This window comes from Protopterus annectens, chromosome 6.part0 (genome assembly GCF_019279795.1).
Source record: "Protopterus annectens isolate FY-2018-M chromosome 6.part0, PAN1.0, whole genome shotgun sequence".
NCBI lineage: Eukaryota > Metazoa > Chordata > Ceratodontiformes > Protopteridae > Protopterus > Protopterus annectens.
In genome coordinates, this window is record NC_056737.1 from 1,999,064,759 (window position 1) to 1,999,086,826 (window position 22,068).

The 22,068-nt window shown below is 39.0% G+C and overlaps 1 protein-coding gene across 2 annotated transcripts in view; it reads right to left on the bottom strand.

The window, feature by feature from the left end:
• The window catches only part of OSBPL6 (oxysterol binding protein like 6), a 1,023,860-nt gene that overhangs the window by 192,145 nt on the left and 809,647 nt on the right, over positions 1-22,068 (bottom strand). For both annotated transcript variants that reach the window (XM_044075314.1, XM_044075313.1), the window contains 2 exons: positions 20,167-20,230; positions 19,651-19,729 (listed from right to left, as the gene is read on the bottom strand). In XM_044075314.1, the coding sequence (XP_043931249.1) occupies positions 19,651-19,729; positions 20,167-20,230 (143 nt within the window). The remainder of the gene's footprint in view (positions 1-19,650; positions 19,730-20,166; positions 20,231-22,068) is intronic.

Genomic DNA, 22,068 nt, shown 5'->3' on the forward strand with positions numbered 1-22,068 from the left:
TTCTAAAAGTGTCTTAGTTCTGGTTTAAGCACGTGGGCTCCAAACCATTTATTTTACAATAAGGTGGTTTGTGATCTACACTCTTATGGGAGGAGAGGGTAGCCTCCACCCTTCTAAGCTGGGAATTGCTGGCAAAGGCATATTGTGCCTTTTATTCTAAGTATCAGTGCTCTGGGCACCAAACAAATTAATTTTACATTAGGAAGGTTTGTGGTCTACACTCTTGTGGTTAAGTTTTATTATGTCTTTATTTGATTGGCTAGAGGGCCAGCTTGTATAAAAATTTGAATCTTTGTGCTGGAGGCATTTGGTGATGTTTGGAGACCATGCTACTTGAGAAGAAGAGTGTTGTTGGTTTTTGCTGAACTCTACAAAAGCTAAGATTTACATTACCATATCCACTATTTCGGCACTTGTTTTCACTGCATTAATTGAGTGTTTCTGTGTCGAATATCTGTACTTTTTGACCCCTTTTAAAGTCTTTAGTTAGAACTGCCTTGGTTCCACTTTAGTGAGAATAGAGGGGACCAGAGTAATTTTCTGGCCCAGGATTATGTAAAGGAAAGAAAAGATTGTTCTTTTTAATTGTCTATAGGGCGTTGTTTGTGTTTTTTTTTTTTATCAAATCTTCTCTACTATTTAAGCACTGCAGTTGCACAATGATTGTCTCATAACCTAAGATCAACCTAAGACTTACATCACCATATCCACAGTTTCAAAACTTTTTTTTTTTGTGAATCTATATTATATCAGCAAAATGTAAATACATCGAATACCTCTTCATCAACCCATTTTCAGTGAAAGCAAAACTGTGCAAAGGATTGTTACATCGAATTTTTTCACAAGGTAAGTAACCAGTGGACCATCTTCAGGAATTTGCCTTTTTCCCCACTGTAGTGTGATCTCAGAGTTGGTATATTTAGTTAGTAGGGGTGTGGGGGGCTCAGCCCCCAACCAGGGTGGGTTTTGAATATTTCCGTTTTTATGTGCTCTGGGCCCACTGGTTACTTACTATGGGAAAAATTGCAATGTAATGATCATTTGTGGAGTTTCACTTTCACTGAAAAAGGGACGATGAAGAGGTATTCCATGTATTTACATTTCGCTGATATAATATAGACCCATTTTTTGCACTGCTTCTGTCACAGCTGCATTAATTGACTGTTTCTGTGTTGAATGTCTGCACTTTTTGACTTTTTTTACAGTATTAGAACTGCTGCTCTCTGTGCAGTGGCACCTAGCAGTGATCTGTATTGCCACTGATATCTTGCAGCATAAGTCCCCCTTGTAATATTTGTAGATGCTGATCTCTCACAGTGTAAGTTTCCCTTAAAATACCCTTATTGTCTAGACAGATTTTTTTTAACTACTAGAGCATCTAGTCTGTGCATAGCTGTGTGTTGCTCATCAAGTTCCTTGTCTTAATGTCCTGTTTAATATTTAAATTTGCCTCACCCCTCCATAGTAGATCAACAGACATGCATATGCACTCCATGACTCTCTCTGTAGCCAGTCTCCTTGAGATGGGTATTCTGAGGCATTGTAGCAATTGCCTGATGTACACTGACAACCTAATTATTCTTAATAAAACAGATAAAGTACGTGAGAGGTGTAAATATACTTAAACAGTGGAGGTAAAACTCTTTTATACAAGATAAATTAATCCTATAGAGGTTGTCAATGATACATACACCACACCTACTGCACAGGGTAAGGACCCTACACATAGAACTACTTACGCTGATACACTAACAGGTAACCTTCCTAAAACACTATAAGACCTCCTGCACAGCACAATAAAAAAAAGGTCCTTAGCCATCAGGTAAACACTCCGTTAAAACATCACCCACAGCTTCACATAGTAACACTATATCCAGTGCCTCTACTGCTAAGCCCTTAAGGCAAACCAGCACACAGCCAAAATTCCTGGTCATTGCTGATTCTACAGTGAGGCACACGGATGTCCCCCTCATTGGAATGAGTAAGGACAAAGTCACAGTTAGCTGCCTTTCTGGGGATAGGATCTGTCAAGTCACACAGGCACTTAGGTCACTGAACCACAAGTAACAGTATGACTCTGTCATAGTCCATGTGGGTGTTAATGACCTAAAAATTGCCTCCCTCAACTATATGAAACGAGACATGCTCACTGATTATGTGTCTCAGGTAGGTATGAACCTATGAAATGAGACATGCTCACTGATTATGTGTCTCAGGTAGGTATGAACCTATGAAATGAGACATGCTCACTGATTATGTGTCTCAGGTAGGTATGAATCTATGAAACGAGACAAGCTCACTGATTATGTGTCTCAGGTAGGTATGAACCTATGAAATGAGACATGCTCAGTGATTGTGTGTCTCAGGCAGGTATGAACCTAGCACTGAGAAGCTTACTACCTTTTTCAAGGATGATGTCACATCACCAACAGAAAATGATCGATTTTTAACAAGTGGCTTAGCTTCTGGTATCAGTACAAGAGAGTATAATATTTGATGCCCTTGGTGGACATGGTTGACAGACCACAGTGCTTTGCTAGGGATGGTCTACACTTATCCCATCTAGGCTTTCAGATATTGGCAAAAACCTTTTACACCCCTATGGTGCCTTTTTTAGGCAATGCCAAAAATGATAAACCTTCTGACTTAACTGAACCTGTGAAGGCATATCTGAAGTTGGTACTGCTCGATGCTTGAAGTCTTAGAAAGAAACTCCATTCCCTGCAAGCCTTCCTCTCCCTGGAGAATGTAGGCATCTGTGTAATAACTTAGACATGGTTTAAAGTCGTGGGCAGTACTCCAACAATGTAAGGTTATAATGCCCTTCACACCTTTACACCAGCCATTGCACAGGAGGGAACTAAAAGCAGAGGAGTCTCAGTATATATTAAAACAACCTCACATCCAGACTAGTTAAAGTGTGTGACCCAGTGGAACTCATACATGTGCAACTCACCATAAACAAGGTATCGTGCCATATCCTTGCAACCTATAGATCCCTTTCTTTGTCCCAGGAAACCCATACTACCTATCTCAATGTAATAGAGTCCCTCACTGTTCAGCCCAATACAGTCTTCATGGGGAATCTCAACTACCCTTCTACAGACTGGGAATCCTACACCACTTCTAAGGGACAAGCCCAGTGATTGCTGAACTCTGTTAATACCGACATCCTGGAATAGTTCGTCCATTCTCCTACCAGTGGTACAAACATCCTAGACCTTGTGTAAACATAGTGGAGCGATGTTCCTCACCCAGTGTAATGTCTTCATTTGTCAGATATGACCATAAGGCAGTACTGCTTGAAATAAAAATTAAATCCAGGGACCCAGCAAAACCAAAAACTTTAGGAACTATTCCAAGGCAAACCTCTCTCTCTACTAAGTGGCACTTTGACTAAATTCCAAGCACCCCCAAACCCAGTAAACACCATAGCATATGCTGAGCTGGCTACAAAATCTCTGTACAGCCATATTAATAGCTGTACTGAGCAAGTTGTGCTCACTCATGTTAAGAATAATACAAACTCAAAAGACAAGCCGCCATGGTGGAGTCACAATATCAATCGGTTATACAGCAAAATAATAATGTTAGATAGTTGTAGGAGGAACAAAGCCCCAACATACTAAAAGTCCCCTGACCAATCTAAACAGGCAGCTAAAAGGCTAACATTTGTAGAAAAATAGCTACTCAGGCAAAGGACAACCACAAAGCTTTTTACAGCTATGTCCCCAACCTCAGGGGAAATGTACAAAAATGCACAGAACATATTGTAAATTGCATCATCCACACTGAAATGGAGGCCATTGCCAACCTTTTGCCTGACAGGTTCAGCTCAAATTTCTTGCCCCCATTCCCCCTCTGACAGTCCATAAGAAATACCACATAGCACAATCCAGCCAGCCTTTACTGGGAACAGGTCATCAATGCACTTTCTAAGGCCAGAAACACTGCATCAATGGGCTCTGATAACATCACAGGATGCTTACTAAAGACCATGAAACATGTCCTCTCTGGTCCACTTAAATTACTTTTCATCTGGAGCACTCCTGAGTGTGTCAACCTTCGGATGAGATGTTAATAAGAGGCCACATCTGTTTGAGTTGGTGGTAGTTCAGGTGGATTCAAACGATCCCATGCCAACAGGTGAAAAAAGGTTAAGGAAAGTTCTCTGATGCCCTGGCTAAATTTCCACTAGCAGTATAAATGCCACCTCAGATCCTCCATGCAAAGAGGCTACTAGCCTAGTGGGACTAGCCCAGTCAACAAAAGATAAATAAACTGTGTGCACTGCATACTTGGCCACCAGTGCTCCCTGCAGGAGGACCATTTTTTATCTTCTGGACTGTCACCTGCAGATGATGTTGCAAAGTCCTGTCCTCCTACATCACGCATCACTTCAGCATCTTACTCTTCTACATTTGGAAGGATTTCTTGTTCTGTGCAGCAACACTACAGATAGGTTGTTTAGGCCAAGCACCGTTTGTTTACAGTGAAACAGTTAAGTTCATTTTCCACAGGAAAGAAAGCACATTTCTGCTTAAACTTTTGGCTACTTACAGTACAGTTCTGTGTCACACTTTAAAGTTTTTCATTAAAATGTAAGATTCCTTACAATTTACAGGACTGGTTTTGAAACCCTGGTCAAGCTGCCTTGCAATCCTAAAATAATTCAACAGTTTTACTCCTGGAACACCTTGAACAAATCCACAGTTAAACACCTAGTAAACCTTGAACAAATCCACAGTTATATTCCTGGTACACCTTGAACACATCCACAGTTATACTCCTGGTAAACCTTGAACAAATCCACAGTTATATTCCTGGTACACCTTGAACAAATCCACAGTTATATTCCTGGTAAACCTTGAACAAATCCACAGTTATACTCCTGGTATACCTTGAAGAAATCCAGTTAGGCTACTATTACTCAATGAATAGATCAACAGATCTTCTAGGGATTCTCCTGTTATTTCCACAGCTTCACCTGGTCCGAGTCTACCAAGAATACCCATTCTTGGCCTTGAAATTACTTCTCTGAGCAACAAGCATCTCTGACATTATGGGCTCCCAGCCATTCTTTTAACAACATTTATCACACTAATTCACATTATACTATGCTAGTAAAGTATGCTTTACTACCATAATACTGTATGTTGTCTATACGCACACTACATCATTTTTCCATAATATATGGTATACATATACAGCACATCAAAATGTTTCTGACATATCAGACATCCACTATGCCACAGCTGGTGCATGCCTATGGCAACACTGCTACACAACAAAGGCTCAGTATGTTGGTGCATAGTTTTTCCTGTTGTGAACATGCTACAATTTACCCAACAGAGAGTGGCTTTATTAAATCATATACAAAGGGAAACTGTGAACAAATATAATTGTACACCTTTTTCTTAAGTGTGCTGCTCCTGTATTGCAAGATGCTAAAGTTTTAATAGAGCATAGTTTGTTACAAAAGCTAGGAAAAATATTTTGGTTTTAAAGCTCTAACAGCTGAGATGTTTTTAATACAATGTTACTGAAGTCCAACAAACACTTTCTTTTACGCAATGAACCTGTAACTGTGGTCAAATGAAAGTAGTGGCTGGTCACTGTCATACACAGATTGGCTCTCAGGCTTCTTAGAATCTTCATTTTTGCTCAAGTACATCTATCATGCTTTAATATAATGAAATGAAAGAAATTCCAACAGCAATAATGTGTTTTCACTTGTTTCACAGAAACTCACACAAATAAATACACGGGCTGTACTCATCACTGTACCTTTCTTTGATTCAACAGGCACCCTTACCGGGTGCTGTATGGTCCTCTAACACAAAGATGTGCAGCACTGTGAAGGGCTGGTCCTACAGATGCGCTGCATGTTAATGAGGTATACAGTAATTAGCCATGTGCTCTCTCCCCAGAATAATTTCCAGGAAGGCATCTACATGATCGAGCAATTCAAGAAAGCGCTTGGCTGTGAAGATCAGCACAGTCATCCCCACCACACTGTGATAGTGACTATTGCCAAAAGGCCATGTTCAACCATCAACCATAATCATGGTGGTGGTAGTGGGAAGAACCACTAGACACCAGGTCTTATGTTTAAAGTGCCATAATGGTACTGACAGCATAACAGGGTATGGTGGGGGGGATACACTAAATATCAGGGATACATCTGTAAAGTGTCTTACGGGCACCCACATTAGTGCAAGGACTGGGGGGGAGTGATACACTAAATATCAGGGATACACTAAATATCAGGGATACATTTGTAAAGTGCCATACTAGCACCAACATTAGTACAAGGACTGGAGGGGGTGATACACTGGACCACCAGAGATAGGATACATTTATAAAGTGCCATACTGGCACCAACATTAGTACAAAGACTGGTGGGCGATACAAATGTGTAATGTGCCATACTGGCACCAATGTTAGTACAAGGACTGGAGAGGGGGGGTGATGGTACACTAGACCACCAGGTATACATTTGTAAAGTGCCATACTGACACCAAAGTTAGTACAAGGACTGGAGGAGGGTTGATACACTAGATCACCAGAGATACATCTGTAAAGTGCTATACTGGCATCAACATTAGTACAAGTAGTGGAGGTTGGGCAGTACACTAAACCACCAGGGATACATTTGTAAAGTGCCATACTGGCACCAGTGTTAGTACAAAGACTGGGAGGGGGTGATATACTAAATATCAGGGATACATTTGTAAAGTGCCACACTGGCACCAACATTAGTACAAGGACTTGGGAAGGGTGATACACTAGACAACCTGGGATCCATCTGTAAAGTGCCATTCTAACATGCTGGAATGCTAACTAATTGCTTTTGCACACACAAGACTGTCCCTAACCAATCCAAATAACCACTTTCTAATTAGGTACACCTCTGATGTTTGACTTGAATAAAGTGAAATAAATTATGGTCTCTCTCTCACACACACACACACACACACACACACACACACACACACACACACACACACGCACACACACACACACACATGCACACACATACACACTCCGTCACTCTCATAAAAATGCTGCTGATAAGCAAGATTAACAATCTTTTGCTTTTGCTTTCACGCAGAAATCATCTTCAACCCTCCCCACCACATGCACACAAAATAATCACCTTCTGACTGGGTATATCTCTAATGTTTGACTGTAAGTAAGTGAAATAAATACTGGGTACAGTAATGTACTTCAGTTTCTGTCACACAACAAATGTGCACATATGTGGACCTTTCCCATGAGAAGTGAAACCAGCAATTACGTATTTTCACATGAAGGCTCCCTATGAGAATAACCCCACACTGACAGGATATACCTCTGGTGTTTGACAGTGGCAAGTTAAAGAAATTCTGACCACTGTTGTTTACCTCAGCTTGATTTATGTGAGCAAACACTCACATACAAACTTTGAGCATGACAAGACAGACTGACAGTCAGTTGATTTCATAAACAGACTACTTCCCTAATACCTTTAATATTTCACTAAAATAAAATTAAGGCAATTCTAGCCACAGCAATGTATTTCACTTGTTTTAAGTACCCAGTACATTCACTGCACACAGTCAGCCTGATATACATTTTTTCCACTCAAGTTGCCCTTTTCTATACTCCCTTGATGTTGAGTGTAATATAGTGGAATAAATAATAGATGCAATAATATAATAAAATTTGTTTCTTTCACTGACCTACAGTCCTTGATAAGCCAGATCAGCAGTCAGATGCTCTTGCACACAAATGCCCTACCATCTTCCTTAAAATTAACCACTTCTTGACTAGGTACATCTATGATATTTGACTTTGAGTAAGTGAGAAAAAGAATGGCCACAGTCTTGTATTTTATTTTGCTTCTCATACAAATGCTCCTCCCACACTACCCCGATATGCCAGTCACCTGTGTTCACACACAAACTGCCTTCCCCCCCGGAATAACTATCTTCTAATATCAACTGTGATGTTTGACTGAGAATATTACCTGGTCTTCTGCAAAGAGAAGCACTCACAGCTCTTACTCTGCACCCCTGAACCCAACTTCAGAATTAAAAAAAAAAAAAAAAAAAAATATATATATATATGGATTATGTTGTGTGTACTGTGTGATATTGCTACACACAAGTATATAAACATAGGGTATATGACAACTTATTGAACAGTAGTATATCAAAAGTCATAATACTGAATTCAAAGTCATGAAATGTCAAAATTTTGAAAGTTTATAGAGTTAATTCAAAGTACTAATAACATAAATGTACTTCATAAGTGTACTGTTCCAGTACAAAGCCAGCCAACAAATAGTATCATTCCCTGTTAGTGAAATGGAGAAATGAGATGTAACATATATTTGGTAGGATAATCAAAATAACAAAGACCAAATCTAGCAAAATTCCACCACCAGCAAGTTAGTCTAGGAATGAAAAATTCAGGCCAAGAAGAGCTTCCAGCTGTTTAATAAAACACAGCAAAATTGACAAGATTTGGAAGCTCTTCTTGGACTGCATTTTTCATATATTCTGTAGGGGTTGGGGGTGGCAAGTCTACCTCTCTACACATATAGGAAATTAGGTATTTTGATTTCAACATTCTAACATTTCAGCATGTTTGACATTTAGTACATTTCTTTTAACTAAACTGACATGGAACCATGAATACACACACATATTGAAACACACACATATACACACACACACATATATATATATATATATATATATATATATATATATATATATATATATATATATTTATTTATTTATTTGACATTTGTTGACAAGGATAGTCCAACTGGGTAAATACCCTTTTTCAGTGGAGGCCTGGGGAAAAAGCTCCAAAGTAATATTATATAAGATTTCATGTTACAGTGAATGTATAATACAATGTAATTTTCTACAAATGCATTAACAAAAATGAAGGCAAAAGAGACATTTTATACAATTGTGTTTAAAAACAGGTTATTAAAAGAGTGACAAATAGTTACACACACACACACACACACACACACACACACACACACACACACACACACACACACACACACACACACACACACACACACACACACACACACCTCTCTGGTTCTTCATGATTCAGCCTTCCTTGGCAACTGTTTGTTTTCTTGACCATTTCCCTATTTAATTCACATATTCCCCCTAATATTACCACTCAATGTCTACAACCCTCCCACTAAGAAAGGGAAACAGGGAGAGAGGGAAAGAGATAGAGACAGAGAGAGAGAGAGAGATAGAGATAGAGACAGAGAGAGAGAGAGAGAGAGAGAGAGAGAGAGAGAGAGAGAGAGAGTGAATAACATTTGCAGCACAAAGATTTTATATTACTATAGCTCAAACATTTATACTCAATTTGGTGTCAGGTAAGGGTCTGGGGGCTCAGTAGTCAGGAAGCCATATATTGCATGCAACAAAAGTTCTAAATCTATTGAATGCTTCAACGCCCCTATAGATACTGAATACAAGATGATTCCAAATGTGTTAGTATGCATTTTCTTAAACACTGTTTTTCCTACAAACCTCAGTGCACATTTAGGAAGTTTGCTGGGCCAGCCTATCAACTATTTTTTATAATGTGCAATGCAAACCTATTACAGATAATCTCACCCCACTTCCTGGAAATAAGAGCTGACTCATGGCCATTGCATTCTTCCCAACTTGGATGCTACTCCATTTTCTTTAGCAGACAGTCAACGTGACCTTGCAACATTGGGCTGAATGAATCAAAATTTGGAAAAACATTTAGGTATCCCATTCAGATTTATTAAACTCCCTGAGATATTATGGCAATAAACTATCCACAGAGTCTTCAGGGGTAATTTTAATTCTGTTTACAATGACAGTCTATAATATATTGACATGTAAATTACGAAAAAAGAGTGCTTTGTGAGTGTTGCAGCAGTCTATAGCAATGACATGTTGAGCACTGCACTGTAACAATTTGGGCAGCTCGGCTGTTTGTCATGAATAGTGTGAACTTGACTAAGTGAATCATGCTGTGAATCCAGAAGGCAAAATGATGGATTCACATTGGAGTGACATGGGTTGTCTTTCCAAATGAAGAATAACGCATGGAAAAAGTGAAGATATAATGAAAGCTGTATTAAGAGTTTTGAACAGTCATCTCTTTGGAAGACTAAAGTGGAAGGAAAAAAAAAAGAAAAATGTTTTAGAAACTGTATCAGGCATCAAGATATAATAGTTCTGTACACATGAAATAAATTCTTGTGAGAATGAACAGAGGGTGGAAGGATGCTGAACAAGGAGATAATTTCCCTCTACCTGAGGAAGGTAAGTATTGTTAATACAGGAGAAATAGGAAGATTTGCTTGATTTATTTTACAGTAATCATTTGAAGTGTTGGGACAGCTATAGCGTGTCCCAAAACATGGAGACTAAATGGCCAAAATAAATATATATATATATATATATATATATATATATATATATATATATATATATATATATTATTCTGAGTTGGTCATTTCTCAGAATATTCCCTTTTCTCCAAGGTATGACTATTTCAGAGTTAGTAGCTTGGGGTGGTGGTGCGGGGGGGGGGTTTCCCCTTTGCAGAAAATAATTTTAAAGAAGAAAAGCGTTCTTCGAGATTTGCTCTTATCTTGAGTTTTCAACCATTTTTTCCAGACTGTTGGCACGAAACATTACAAGTGCCAACACTTCAATAGGGAGGCTATTTTACACTTACTTTAGCAAAGTTTTTGAATCAGTGCTCCATGGAAGGTTTCTGAGCAATTTCAAAGGACTAGGGCTAAGAGGAAACATGGTGCAATGACTAAGAATTGGTGGTAAATGCTACCCTGCTTGGGGGTGGGATGGTAACAAGGGATGTGTCACATGGGGAATTGGTCCTCAGCCTAGTGCTCTTCAGCAGATTTGTCTTTAATATGGTGGAATCTTTCAGAAAAAACAAAATTATCTGCAAATATATCCAAAATCAGGGTCACAATAAGATGTTTGAAAATGAATATAGGGGAAGACCTAAAAAAGGCTGCCTAGACAGGGAGACAGTTGGCTAAAGAAATTTAAATTAGAGAAATGCAAGAGGATGGTGCATGTAGAGAAAACAATAGAGGTATGTTATACAGATGAGTTACAGTCTAGAGGGTGCTGCTAGGATATTCTGATCATGAAAAGGACTTGGAAGTAGAATGTGATAAGAGCTTTATTAGACAATCAGGTGTATAGGGGAAAAACTAAGTCCAAGGCAAACAGGATGCTACAATGTATCTTTACAGAAGAGTCTTAGAACAGAGATGTAATTCTGCCATTACACCGTACATGGATCAGACAAAGCTATAGTTTTACATGCAGATTTGGAGGACCTGCAGGAAAACAAGCCTTGCTGTAGCACAAAGGATGGAGACATGCTAACAAGGGAAATCAGAAGGATGGAAGGGCTCAGCTATATTGAATGGCTGGAGAAAATGGCTCACTTCTGAAGAAATACAAAATGTGACTGCACTTCATGAAACTGTGGAAAAATGGCAGTTATAGTTACAGTGGAAAAAATCCTAAAATAGAACTGTGAAGATATGAAATATTGCAGAAAGGATACAGAAAGTAGCAGTGGCAACAATTATAAAGAGAAGGCAAGGGACAGAGGAGCTGATAACTGAGGAGTTGGAATTACACATATATGACAGACTTCAAAAACAGACTTCTTCTGATATACAATATATAGATACAGATATAGATATAAATAAATGTAGACGCACAACAACAGACTTTTTCTGATATACAATATATAGATACAGATATAGATATAAATAAATGTAGACGCACACACACACACACACACACACACACATATATATATATATATATATACACATCTGTATATTTCTATACATCTGTATATCGATATCAATCTAAATATACACATATAAATATATATGTGTGTGTGTGTGTGTGTGTGTGTGTGTGTGTGTGTGTGTGTGTGTGTGTGTATGTGTATATATGTATATATCAGTTTACAATGAATGACCACCAGTGAGTTTGATTGAAACACAGAACCTTGAACAAACTCACCGTCAATTACCATTAATCACCACTAAAATCATAGTAAAAAAGTAATAGCAAATATAATTACGGAAAGTACAACAAAATAATGGCTTTAGCCCCCAGTAATCCCAGAAATTAAATATACTAACTCCAGGGTTACAGAATAAAAACTCTTGAACTTGTTTTTTTTTCTTTTTTTTTTCATCTTACCTTTAAGCATCTATTGCAAGACCACCAGTTATTGGAGAGCCCACATTCTGCCTCTCAGTAATCATCTTGGGATTAGTGCTGTTTTTTCCTGGTGAGAGAATGAGTGCAGTTACATTATTTCCTGGAGACTGCTGATCACCAGAAAGCCAAATAACTGCTTTATAGGTGACAGCTTGGAATCTGTGCTTATATTCTGATCCTGGTGAGAGTAGGAGCAGAGTGCATTGATTCCTGACTCTTTCTGGTTAGAGAGTGAGTGTCTGTGCTTAGCGTTCCTGATTGGTCTGGTTGCTATTCGAGGCATCTGCCAGAAAAAGGCTACAAGCCTGCAGACCACTATATCATCTGGGACAAGACTGTGGATCACCAAACAGGCCATGACCTGCTTCTCTTCTTGGGATTGGTGCTAACATTTTGTTTCTGGCGAGAGAAGAAGCAAAAGAGCATTGCATCCCAACAAAATGAATCTGTGGTGAGACCAGCATTGGTAGCAGCCAGGCAGTAGCCATTCATGTGACTCCCCTCTCTTCATCATTCTTGGCAAGTTAATTCTTTATTTTTCAGTAAGTACTGCTTCATTTGTTTCTTACTTCAGAATATCTGCCTAAATACTTCATCCTTAAATTTTCAGGGACTACGTATTAGTTTCTCCTCAAGTGTTTGGCAATGCTCTGTACAGACTCAGACACCTTGAGTGACATTTTTCCTGTAAAAGGAATATATAAGGAAACAGCTCCAATACTTAGGAATAATGACCACCACTCCTGGCATGTCTAAAGGTCAGTTCCCTGCGCTTTCTCCTATTAACCTGGTGAACTTGGGCATTCTGCAGCAGTGTAGCAACTGCCTCATGTACATAGACAACCCCCTCCTCTTACATCCCAACACTCAGACTTGTGAGAGATGCACTTATATATCCAAATTGGAAGCCATGCCCTCTCAAGCCAAGACCGGAATAGCTGGTCAAGAGGAGAAGGTCAACACCTGCACCACACCACATGCAACACATAGCCCTCCGGAACACTCACCAATACAGCTCTCACATAAAAACACAAACCACACACCCACCTTTGTGGAGGCTCTCAACAGAAATCTAACCAAACAGAAGAGACCTCCAAGGCAGAAATACACTCGACCACCACAACACAGAACAAACCACAAGACACATAGCTCACTTCAACCTAAGCCCCTAAGGCTAAACAGCTTGCCCAATACACTAATCATAGGTGACTAGATAGTGAGGCAAACTGATGTCCCACTCACTAGGTTGAATAAGGAGAAGGTAACAGGCAGCTGTCTATCAGGTGCCAGAATCCGACACATAACACATGCACTCTGGTCACTCTACAACAAGTATGACTCTTTCACTGTCCATGTGGGTGTGAATGACCTGAGATGCACCTCCCTAGACTACATGAAAAGGGACATGGAGGAGCTCTTGGATTATGTGGCCCAGGCAGGTATGACTTTAGCCTTGAGCAGCATCCTACCATCACCCAAAATGATACCAAAATGATACCTCAGTAAAAGCAGAAAATGATTGACTTCAACAATTGGTTAAGTTTCTGGTGTCATTCTAAGGGGATCCTGTATCTGTCTGCTTGGGATGACATGATTGACATTCCCCGATGCTTTGCCAGAGATGGCCTGCATCTGTCACTCCTGTGTTTCCGGATACTGCCTAAGGCTCTTGCCACCCCTATAGTGCATTTTTTAGGTGATGTTCCAAACACCAAATTACCACCAGAACAGCTATAAATAAATGCAATCTGAGGGTCATGCTGCTCAGTGCTAGAAGTCTAAATCTCAAGATGCACTTGCTCAAAGCACTCCTCAAAATGGAGAACATCGATATTTCTGCTGTGATGGAGACCTGGTTTAAAGCAGCAGAAAGCAATCCTGCACTAACAGGCTGTAACTCATTCCACACCTTTCTTCCCCAGAACATGGACCAAAGCTCCAAAAGCGGTAGTGTCTCCATATCCATAAAGGATATGCACACCTCCAGACTAGTAGCCCAGCATAACGCATCTGGTACAACTAACATTGGGTAAGATTGGGATTCAGGTCACAGCCTGCTATAGGTCCCCAACCATGTCCCAAGACTCTCACTCCACATTCCTAATCACCCTGGAAACTATTAGGGTCCAACCCAATACTAGGAGACTACCCCTCCATCAATTGGGAAAACTATTCATGCACCAATACAGTGGCCCAACACTTCCTGGAATTCATCAATTCCAATGCCCTGAACCAGCTCATTCATATCCCCACTAGAGGAAGCAACATCATTGACCTAGTTATTACAAACATGGGTAATCATTGCTCTACACCAATAGTCAATTCCTCCCTGGTTAGATCCGATCACAAACTAATCACCATGGAAATCCATATCACATACCCCCCCGCAAAGGTAACCACCATGATAAACTTCTCCAAAGCTGACTTTGGGCTCCTAAAAATAGAGGTGGCTAACTTCACGGCACTCATGTCAATGGAAAATAGATGCATGACTGCCAAATCATACACCAATGCACTGTACAAACATGTACATAAATGCATGGAACTAGCCATACCCAACAAAACCAAAAAAGGAAGCAAATCTGGTGGTCCCCTGCCATTAATAAACTCTACAACAGAAGGAAGAAACTGTTGCAGAAAACAGTGAAGTCCCAAGACTGGAAAAACTCCCTTATTAGCCTCAACTAAAAGTTAAGATCCCTCATCAAAACCTTTAAAGCCAGCTATGAAGAAAGAATTGCAGCAGACACTAAAAACAACCACACAGCCTTCTATAGTTATATCAAGAATCTCCACAGCAATACCCAGGTTTGCTCTGAGTTACTGCACAATGGTACCTCCTATACTGAGCCAACAGATATTGCAAGCATACTGGCCGACAGATTCACTGCCAACACATACCCATCTCTCCCCCCTAAAGGACTAATCACAGTATCAGAGGAATGGCAGGCACCCAGAATTATTGCAGCACAGGTTAAAGCTGCATTGTCCAAGGCCAAGAATACAGCTTCCATGGGACCCGACAATATCCCTGGATGTGTTCTACATAAACTACAAAGTGAACTGGCACCACATCTGTGTGCCCTGTTCAATCACAGTCTCACCTCAGGCTTTGTCCCTACCGAATGGCTCACTGCTACATTCATCTCTCTCCATAAAGGGGGAGCGACTACAGACCCTGGGAATTATTGCCCCATTAACCTGACGAGTCTGATAATGTAAGGTTATGGAGCCCATCATCATGGACCTAATTAACAAATATATAGGGAATCTCCAAATTCTAGATCCCACGCAATTTAGTTTTGTAAAAGGTAGATCATGCTTGCTCAACCTGGTTGACTTCTTTGAGTCAGTAACCAGAGCTGTGGATGAGGGCAAAGGAGTTCATACAGCCTACCTCAATCTGGCCAAGGCCTTTGATACCATTCCCCACTCAGGAATTATTGACAAACTCACCAAACTAGGCATCAAACCCTATATCACTAGGTGGGTTGGAAATTGGTTCACAGATATAACCCACAGTGTGAAAGTAGCGGACTCCAAGTCAGACTACCGATTGGTCCTGGGTCCTCCCCTGTTTGGCATCTACTTCTTGGATGTCCAGGCCAACACAAAGGGACTCTGGCTGATCAACTCCACAGACGACTGCAAGCTGGGAGCCATTATTAACTCCCCAAGTGATGTAGACATCCTACAGAAAGGCCTCATTGGACCAATGACTGGTGTTGAAACTATGGCCTTAAGCTTAATGCCAAAAAAAAAGTGTCATCATCCCCTTTGGGAAATACTCAGCTCCCACTAATTACCACATCAATGGGAGCCCACTAAACACTGAAGGTGTTATAAGAGATCAGAGGAGACAGGTTGACAGCAACCTCTCCTTCGACCACCACATTGCCACTGTGGTCAGAAAGTCCTTCTATGTGGCACATCTCATTACCAAAGGTTTTGCATCCAGGAAGAAAGAGGTCATCATCTCTCACTACTCTTCCCTCATTAGGCCAATCATCGAGTATAGTACCCCATTTGGCATGTACCTCACTAGACACATGCAACAGCTGGAAAGGCCAGAAAAGTACCTCACAAGAGGATCCTAGGCCTTAAACAGATGTCCTACATGGACAGACTCAAAAAACTCCAGCTATTCTCTGTCTCATATTGTCTACTAAGAGGCGAGCTCTGCTTGACTTACAAAGCCATGTCTGACCCAGTTCTGTTATACATGGTACATCTAAAGTAATCCCAATCCCTCTGCACCACATGCTCCTGAGAGCTCAACCTCATTACCACAATCAACAGAACATGCTGGAGGGACAGGTTCATAACTCAAAGACTGCCCATGCTATGGAATAGACTTCCCATACATGTCAAACAGAGCACCTCACTGGTCCTGTTCAAGAGAAATCATGATGAGTGGATGGGAAATAGAAAGTTCACCCCGGGGATCACTCCAGTGGCTCTACTTGATAGAGGCACTGGGAACTAACATTGGGTGGCACAATGCCAGTGCACTTCTGTGGGCTAGGCTTGTAAAGGCTCCAGGGCCATTAGCCTAGTACACACCTATAAACCTATGTAATGGTCTAAATAATGAACATCAACCATTTCCTAATTTGGCTAACTGTACCAGTGATGGAAAACACCACCATTTCACAACATGATTAATTGTGTGCAGCAATAACTTGTACAGCAGTCATACACACACACACACACATATATATATATATATATATGTATATATATATATATATTATATGTATATGTGTGTGTGTGTGTGTGTGTCTGTGTGTATATATGCAAGGATAAAAATGATTTAGTACCAGAATCTTTTGAGTGCATTTCAGTGTTAACTGGAAAAATACTGCACAACAAGAGGCACCTACCTTACAGGGGTGATCTGGTAAGGAAATAATTCATAGTACAACCCTAATAACCATGTATTATTATTATTATTATTATTTTTATTATTATTAGCATCATCATCACTATTATTATAATTAATAATTTATTATTATTGTTATTGTTGTTTAAATAACCAGTCAGCCCAAGTACTATGTTTTTAGGGTGAAAGAGGAAACCAAGGATATCCCAGAAAGACAGAGATCATAAGGTTATAATTAGAAAAGTAATTTCCTCATAGACAGCATGCAAGGTCCATAGGATTGGGTGGTGGGAGGGCTAAATAATTAAAATAGGATAGTGCTAGTGAGAGTTAGGATACCTGCCATTTAGAGAAACTGGCAGTGAGCAAGTGTGTTGTGAGCTCATAACACATGACCACTTGTAGCAGACCTTCTTCAGATGCATTTTATCATTGATGTTATTTCCTCAGATTCAGCAACGACTTCTTTAACACTCCACAGCAGTAAAGCCCAGATCCTACTTTGTCTTGGAGACACAATGGCAGTTTTTACTCACGAAGCAAGATAAGTAGGTGTGATGGTGCACAAACCTCAACTATACCCCCTTCCTACCATCCATGTTGTCACGTCTGATTTGTAAATATATCCAGTATACCCACCTCTCCTGTTATGTCTGTGATCACTGTCAGGTAATATAAAGCCATCTCCCACTTCTACATTGTTGTCATGTCATGTCACTGATCACTGCTTAAATAACAACTTCTTCACACATTACCCCACTGACAGTTCCTACTCATTACTGACATAATAAATAAAGCACAGTTCTCACCTGCCTCTTTCTGTCACATCTTTGATAATTGTGTAAATAAAAAAATGCAATCCTTCCAGCTCTCTCTCTACTATGCCATGTCTCCGATAAAAGTATTCATACATGTTTACTACCCTTCAGCTATATGTGGTGCTGTCAATTCCCTAGATGGTACACACAACACTTTGTGCTTTATGCTGTGCTGCTTATTTATAACATGCATGACATGATATAAAAAGTGGCTCATGAAAAGGGATTGAGCTGTATTGCATTTCAAATTTTCTGGAGTAATGAAGGATCTTTACATAACTGTGCTATAAAGCTTTTCTACCTCAGAAATGTTATCTTTGTATAAATGACAAATCATGACACTTTACTTCACCCTGCCCAGTCTTTTCTACAAAAACATCCCCAGTTCATATCTACACTTACACAGATGTGTAATGGACACAAAACATTTTGTTTGTTTTGCATTGCACTTGGGACAGAACAGTGCAAAGCAAGCTACTAGGTCATGAACTTTATGTAGTATAGAGAGGTCATTTATATTCCTCTTATTAACAAGAAGTGTATTATCTTGGGGTTTACGGCACTTTGATTCAGAAGAGTAAGCCAATGTTTCTTGGTTTGCCATTTTAACAATTACTGATTAACATTGGTGTAGCAAGCGTGCATACCTCTCAACCTCGTATTGCTAGAATTCCGTACAAAGCCAAAAATATTGAGGGGACTAAGTCCCAAATCAGGGACACATTTTAAATATTGCTTAGAAAAACAGAAAGTTAATAACATAACAAGTTTTGCATTAGCATGCTTTCTTCTGAAGGATATGAAGTCTGAAACTCAAATAATTTTCTCTACTCAGTGACTTCAATCCTCACTTATTTGTCAGAAAACTGCACATTTTATGAGCAACAGACCAAAAATATGAAGCAGAAATGTGGACATTCTGTGAAATCTTGGTCAGTTGAGAGGCATGAGAGGGTGAGATGAGCAGGCATCTGCCTCAGGCACCAACTGGTAGGGGGCAACAAACACTTGCAAAAGGTGTCAGTTATGCGACTGAAAGTTAATAGACAGCTTGCAAGTTGTCAAACTAGCTTGTTTTTTTTTTTTTTGCTTTTTAAACAGAATAGTTTGCAAAGTTTCTACAAACAATCACAGCTTTGAATAGTTAATTGCAAACTGTGAGCTGCTAAACAAGGTATCTATAAACAATCACAATTACTTAATAGACAGCCTGTAAGCTATTAAACTTTCTTTTTTCACTTTCTGGTGGTACCAAAATATGTATTGTCCAAGACAACAAATTCCCTTATTTCCTCATTGCTCTGCTGAGCAACTCATTCAAAATTCAAGAATCCAACTCACTATGTTTAACTGGACAAATTCCAAACTACTCTGCTATTGTTTTATCTTATTTTTCATCATCCTTCTAAGCTGAATCACTAAATGTTTCAGCAAGTAGCTGTTTTGGTTATACCAAGTTACACAAAATGTCTGTTTAGATAAAAACTTAAGAATATAAATACAAAATGCTAGAATCAAGTGTATTAGGAGTTGGTACAAAACATCTATACCCTGCCATTTTATATTCTTCTCATTGCAATGAAGGAATTCAGCATTCAAGTCTAAACACAAAAGTAGCAGATTAAAGAAAAATAACTTAATAAGGATTACTTACTTGGTAAGTGTTAAATTTACTCTTCCAATTGGTAATATTTCCATGGATTTTCCCCAGAATTTGTTCTTCCACCTCATGTCTAGAACATTAATTACAACAATGCAAATAAGTCTGAATGTAATTTTCTGATTACTAATTTTCCAAGTTCAATCACTTCATTAACCTTAATGAAACTCTTTTTAAGAGCAGCTTTAAAATAGTTTCTCTGTAAAGCTTTAGCCAATTGTGTTTTTAGTATGGGGGCTGACCTGTGCCTTTGCCATTATAACTTACTATCAATTAATATTTTAACTTCCTTTTCATTTATGGAGTATGTGGTGCAACTTGTAGGGAATACCTCATCTTTGTTAGGCAGATGTCTTTTATGCTTAACTCTCACCCATGTGAAACACTTAAGTAGAGGCAAAACTGCATATTTCTACTTGTATCTTGGAAGGCTACATTAACTTATTTCTACACAATACATTTCTTTAAACCTTTTTATTAAAAGTGTTTTTTTTTTAATTTAAAGAGTACCTTGCCAGAAAACAAAATTCTCTGATTCACAGTGACAGGCAGAAACAGGAGGGTGGTGACTGACCTAGAGAAAACACACAGAGAAACATCACATTTTAGCTACAGTTTGCGAGCATGCAGAATACATGTAACAATCCCTTTTTAGCATAACTGCATATAATTTCTTAACATTTTAAATATATCCTACTAAATAATTCAAATTTATAAATTAACTATTCAGAAAATAAAGTATGACCCATGATCATGTGCTTACACTAACTGTTAAAGCTATCTGTTGATTTACAAAGCAAATTTTTTTTGCAATTAGCTTTAAAATAATGTACAACTACAGGGACAAAAAATAATGCTCATTTGCAAATATTTTGCTTCTTGGGAGCTTTAAGCCAGTGTATTAAAAGGCAGCCAGCAGTGTGTGGTATAAATAAAAGTACACACATCTGGGGAAGTAGAAAAAAAAATTATGTCAGGGGACTGGATACACAGGCAAGACAGGAGTGCAATAGTTAGCTCAAAGCAGTTTACTTCTCTGAATGTGGAGCACTAACTTTCGGCTCACTGTTCACTGCAAATTATATACCGAAAAATGGTGAGCTAAAAAAATAAAAAAAACACAAATAATCTTTTTTTGCAGGGGGGCAAGCTCCCACACCCTACAAAATGATATATACCAACTCCATCATTACACAACAGTAAAGAAATTGAGAAAAAACTCAAAAAAATTACCGGCGGCTTGCACATACATTAAAAAATAAAAACTTCTTAGACTGATGGTAGAAAGAACAACTACTGGAAAATAAACTAGTGCTTTTGTTCAGGTTTAACATATGAACTTCTTCAGAAACAAAATATATTGCAAAAGATGCAAGTGTATTAAAAAACAAAATGGTCAACCAATCCAAACAGACCGCCAAAAAGACTTTTAAAAACATGGCATCACTATTTGATATTAAGACTATTATTCAATTCAAGATGTGCATCAGCATTTAAAAACAATTGCCATTTGAGTTTTTGAACTTCTAGTAAGGTATTCACCTCTGGAGTTTTTTTCAAAATTGCACATACATTGCACTGTGATGAAACTCGCTGCATTGAAACACCATTGCATTAAATACACATGACGGTAGAGTCAGTGATGACTTGTGTGACACTCACAGCACATGGCTCTCCAGTTTGTTCCAAGACAGATCCCCCCCCTGCAAGTTCTGCATGCAATTTTTTCTGCATAGCACTCCTCCAAATTACCCATAGGAGTGTATGTGTGTGTGTGTGTGTGTGTGTGTGTGTGTGTGTGTGTGTGTGTGTGTGTGTGTATGCAAATATCCTCCAATGGATTGATGTCCCACCCAGGATTGGTTCTTTGTCTTGCACCCACTGAAAATAGAGATAGATTGTTTCTCCTGTAACTATGAACAGGATAAAGTGAATGCATGAATGAAATACATGTGTGAGCTGGATCACAAGCCATAGATGAATACACAAAGCTGCAGTTGTTTAGGGAGGTAAAACATTTTTATCAGATCCACATGCATGGTTCCATACTATAACTATGCAAGCAAGAGGCATTTCTTCAGATGCAATGTTTCTCATACTGCAATACAGACAGATTATTAGGTATCAAATGAGCTTGTTGAGTGTATACGGTATTTTATTTATTTATTTATTTTCAGTTTGATGACCGGGAAGTCCACTGGGCCAAGAAGAGCTCGTTTTCAGTGGAGGCCCAGGGAAAAAAGCTCCAATGAACAATTACAAGCATACGCAAAGCAGTAGAATCATCTAAATCAGACTGAGAATACAGCATAATACATATGAGGTATAATACAATCATGCAAAGAAATACAAATAATAGGATACTGTTGGAAATTTTGTATGTACAAAGTTAGATGCATTTACTGATATAAG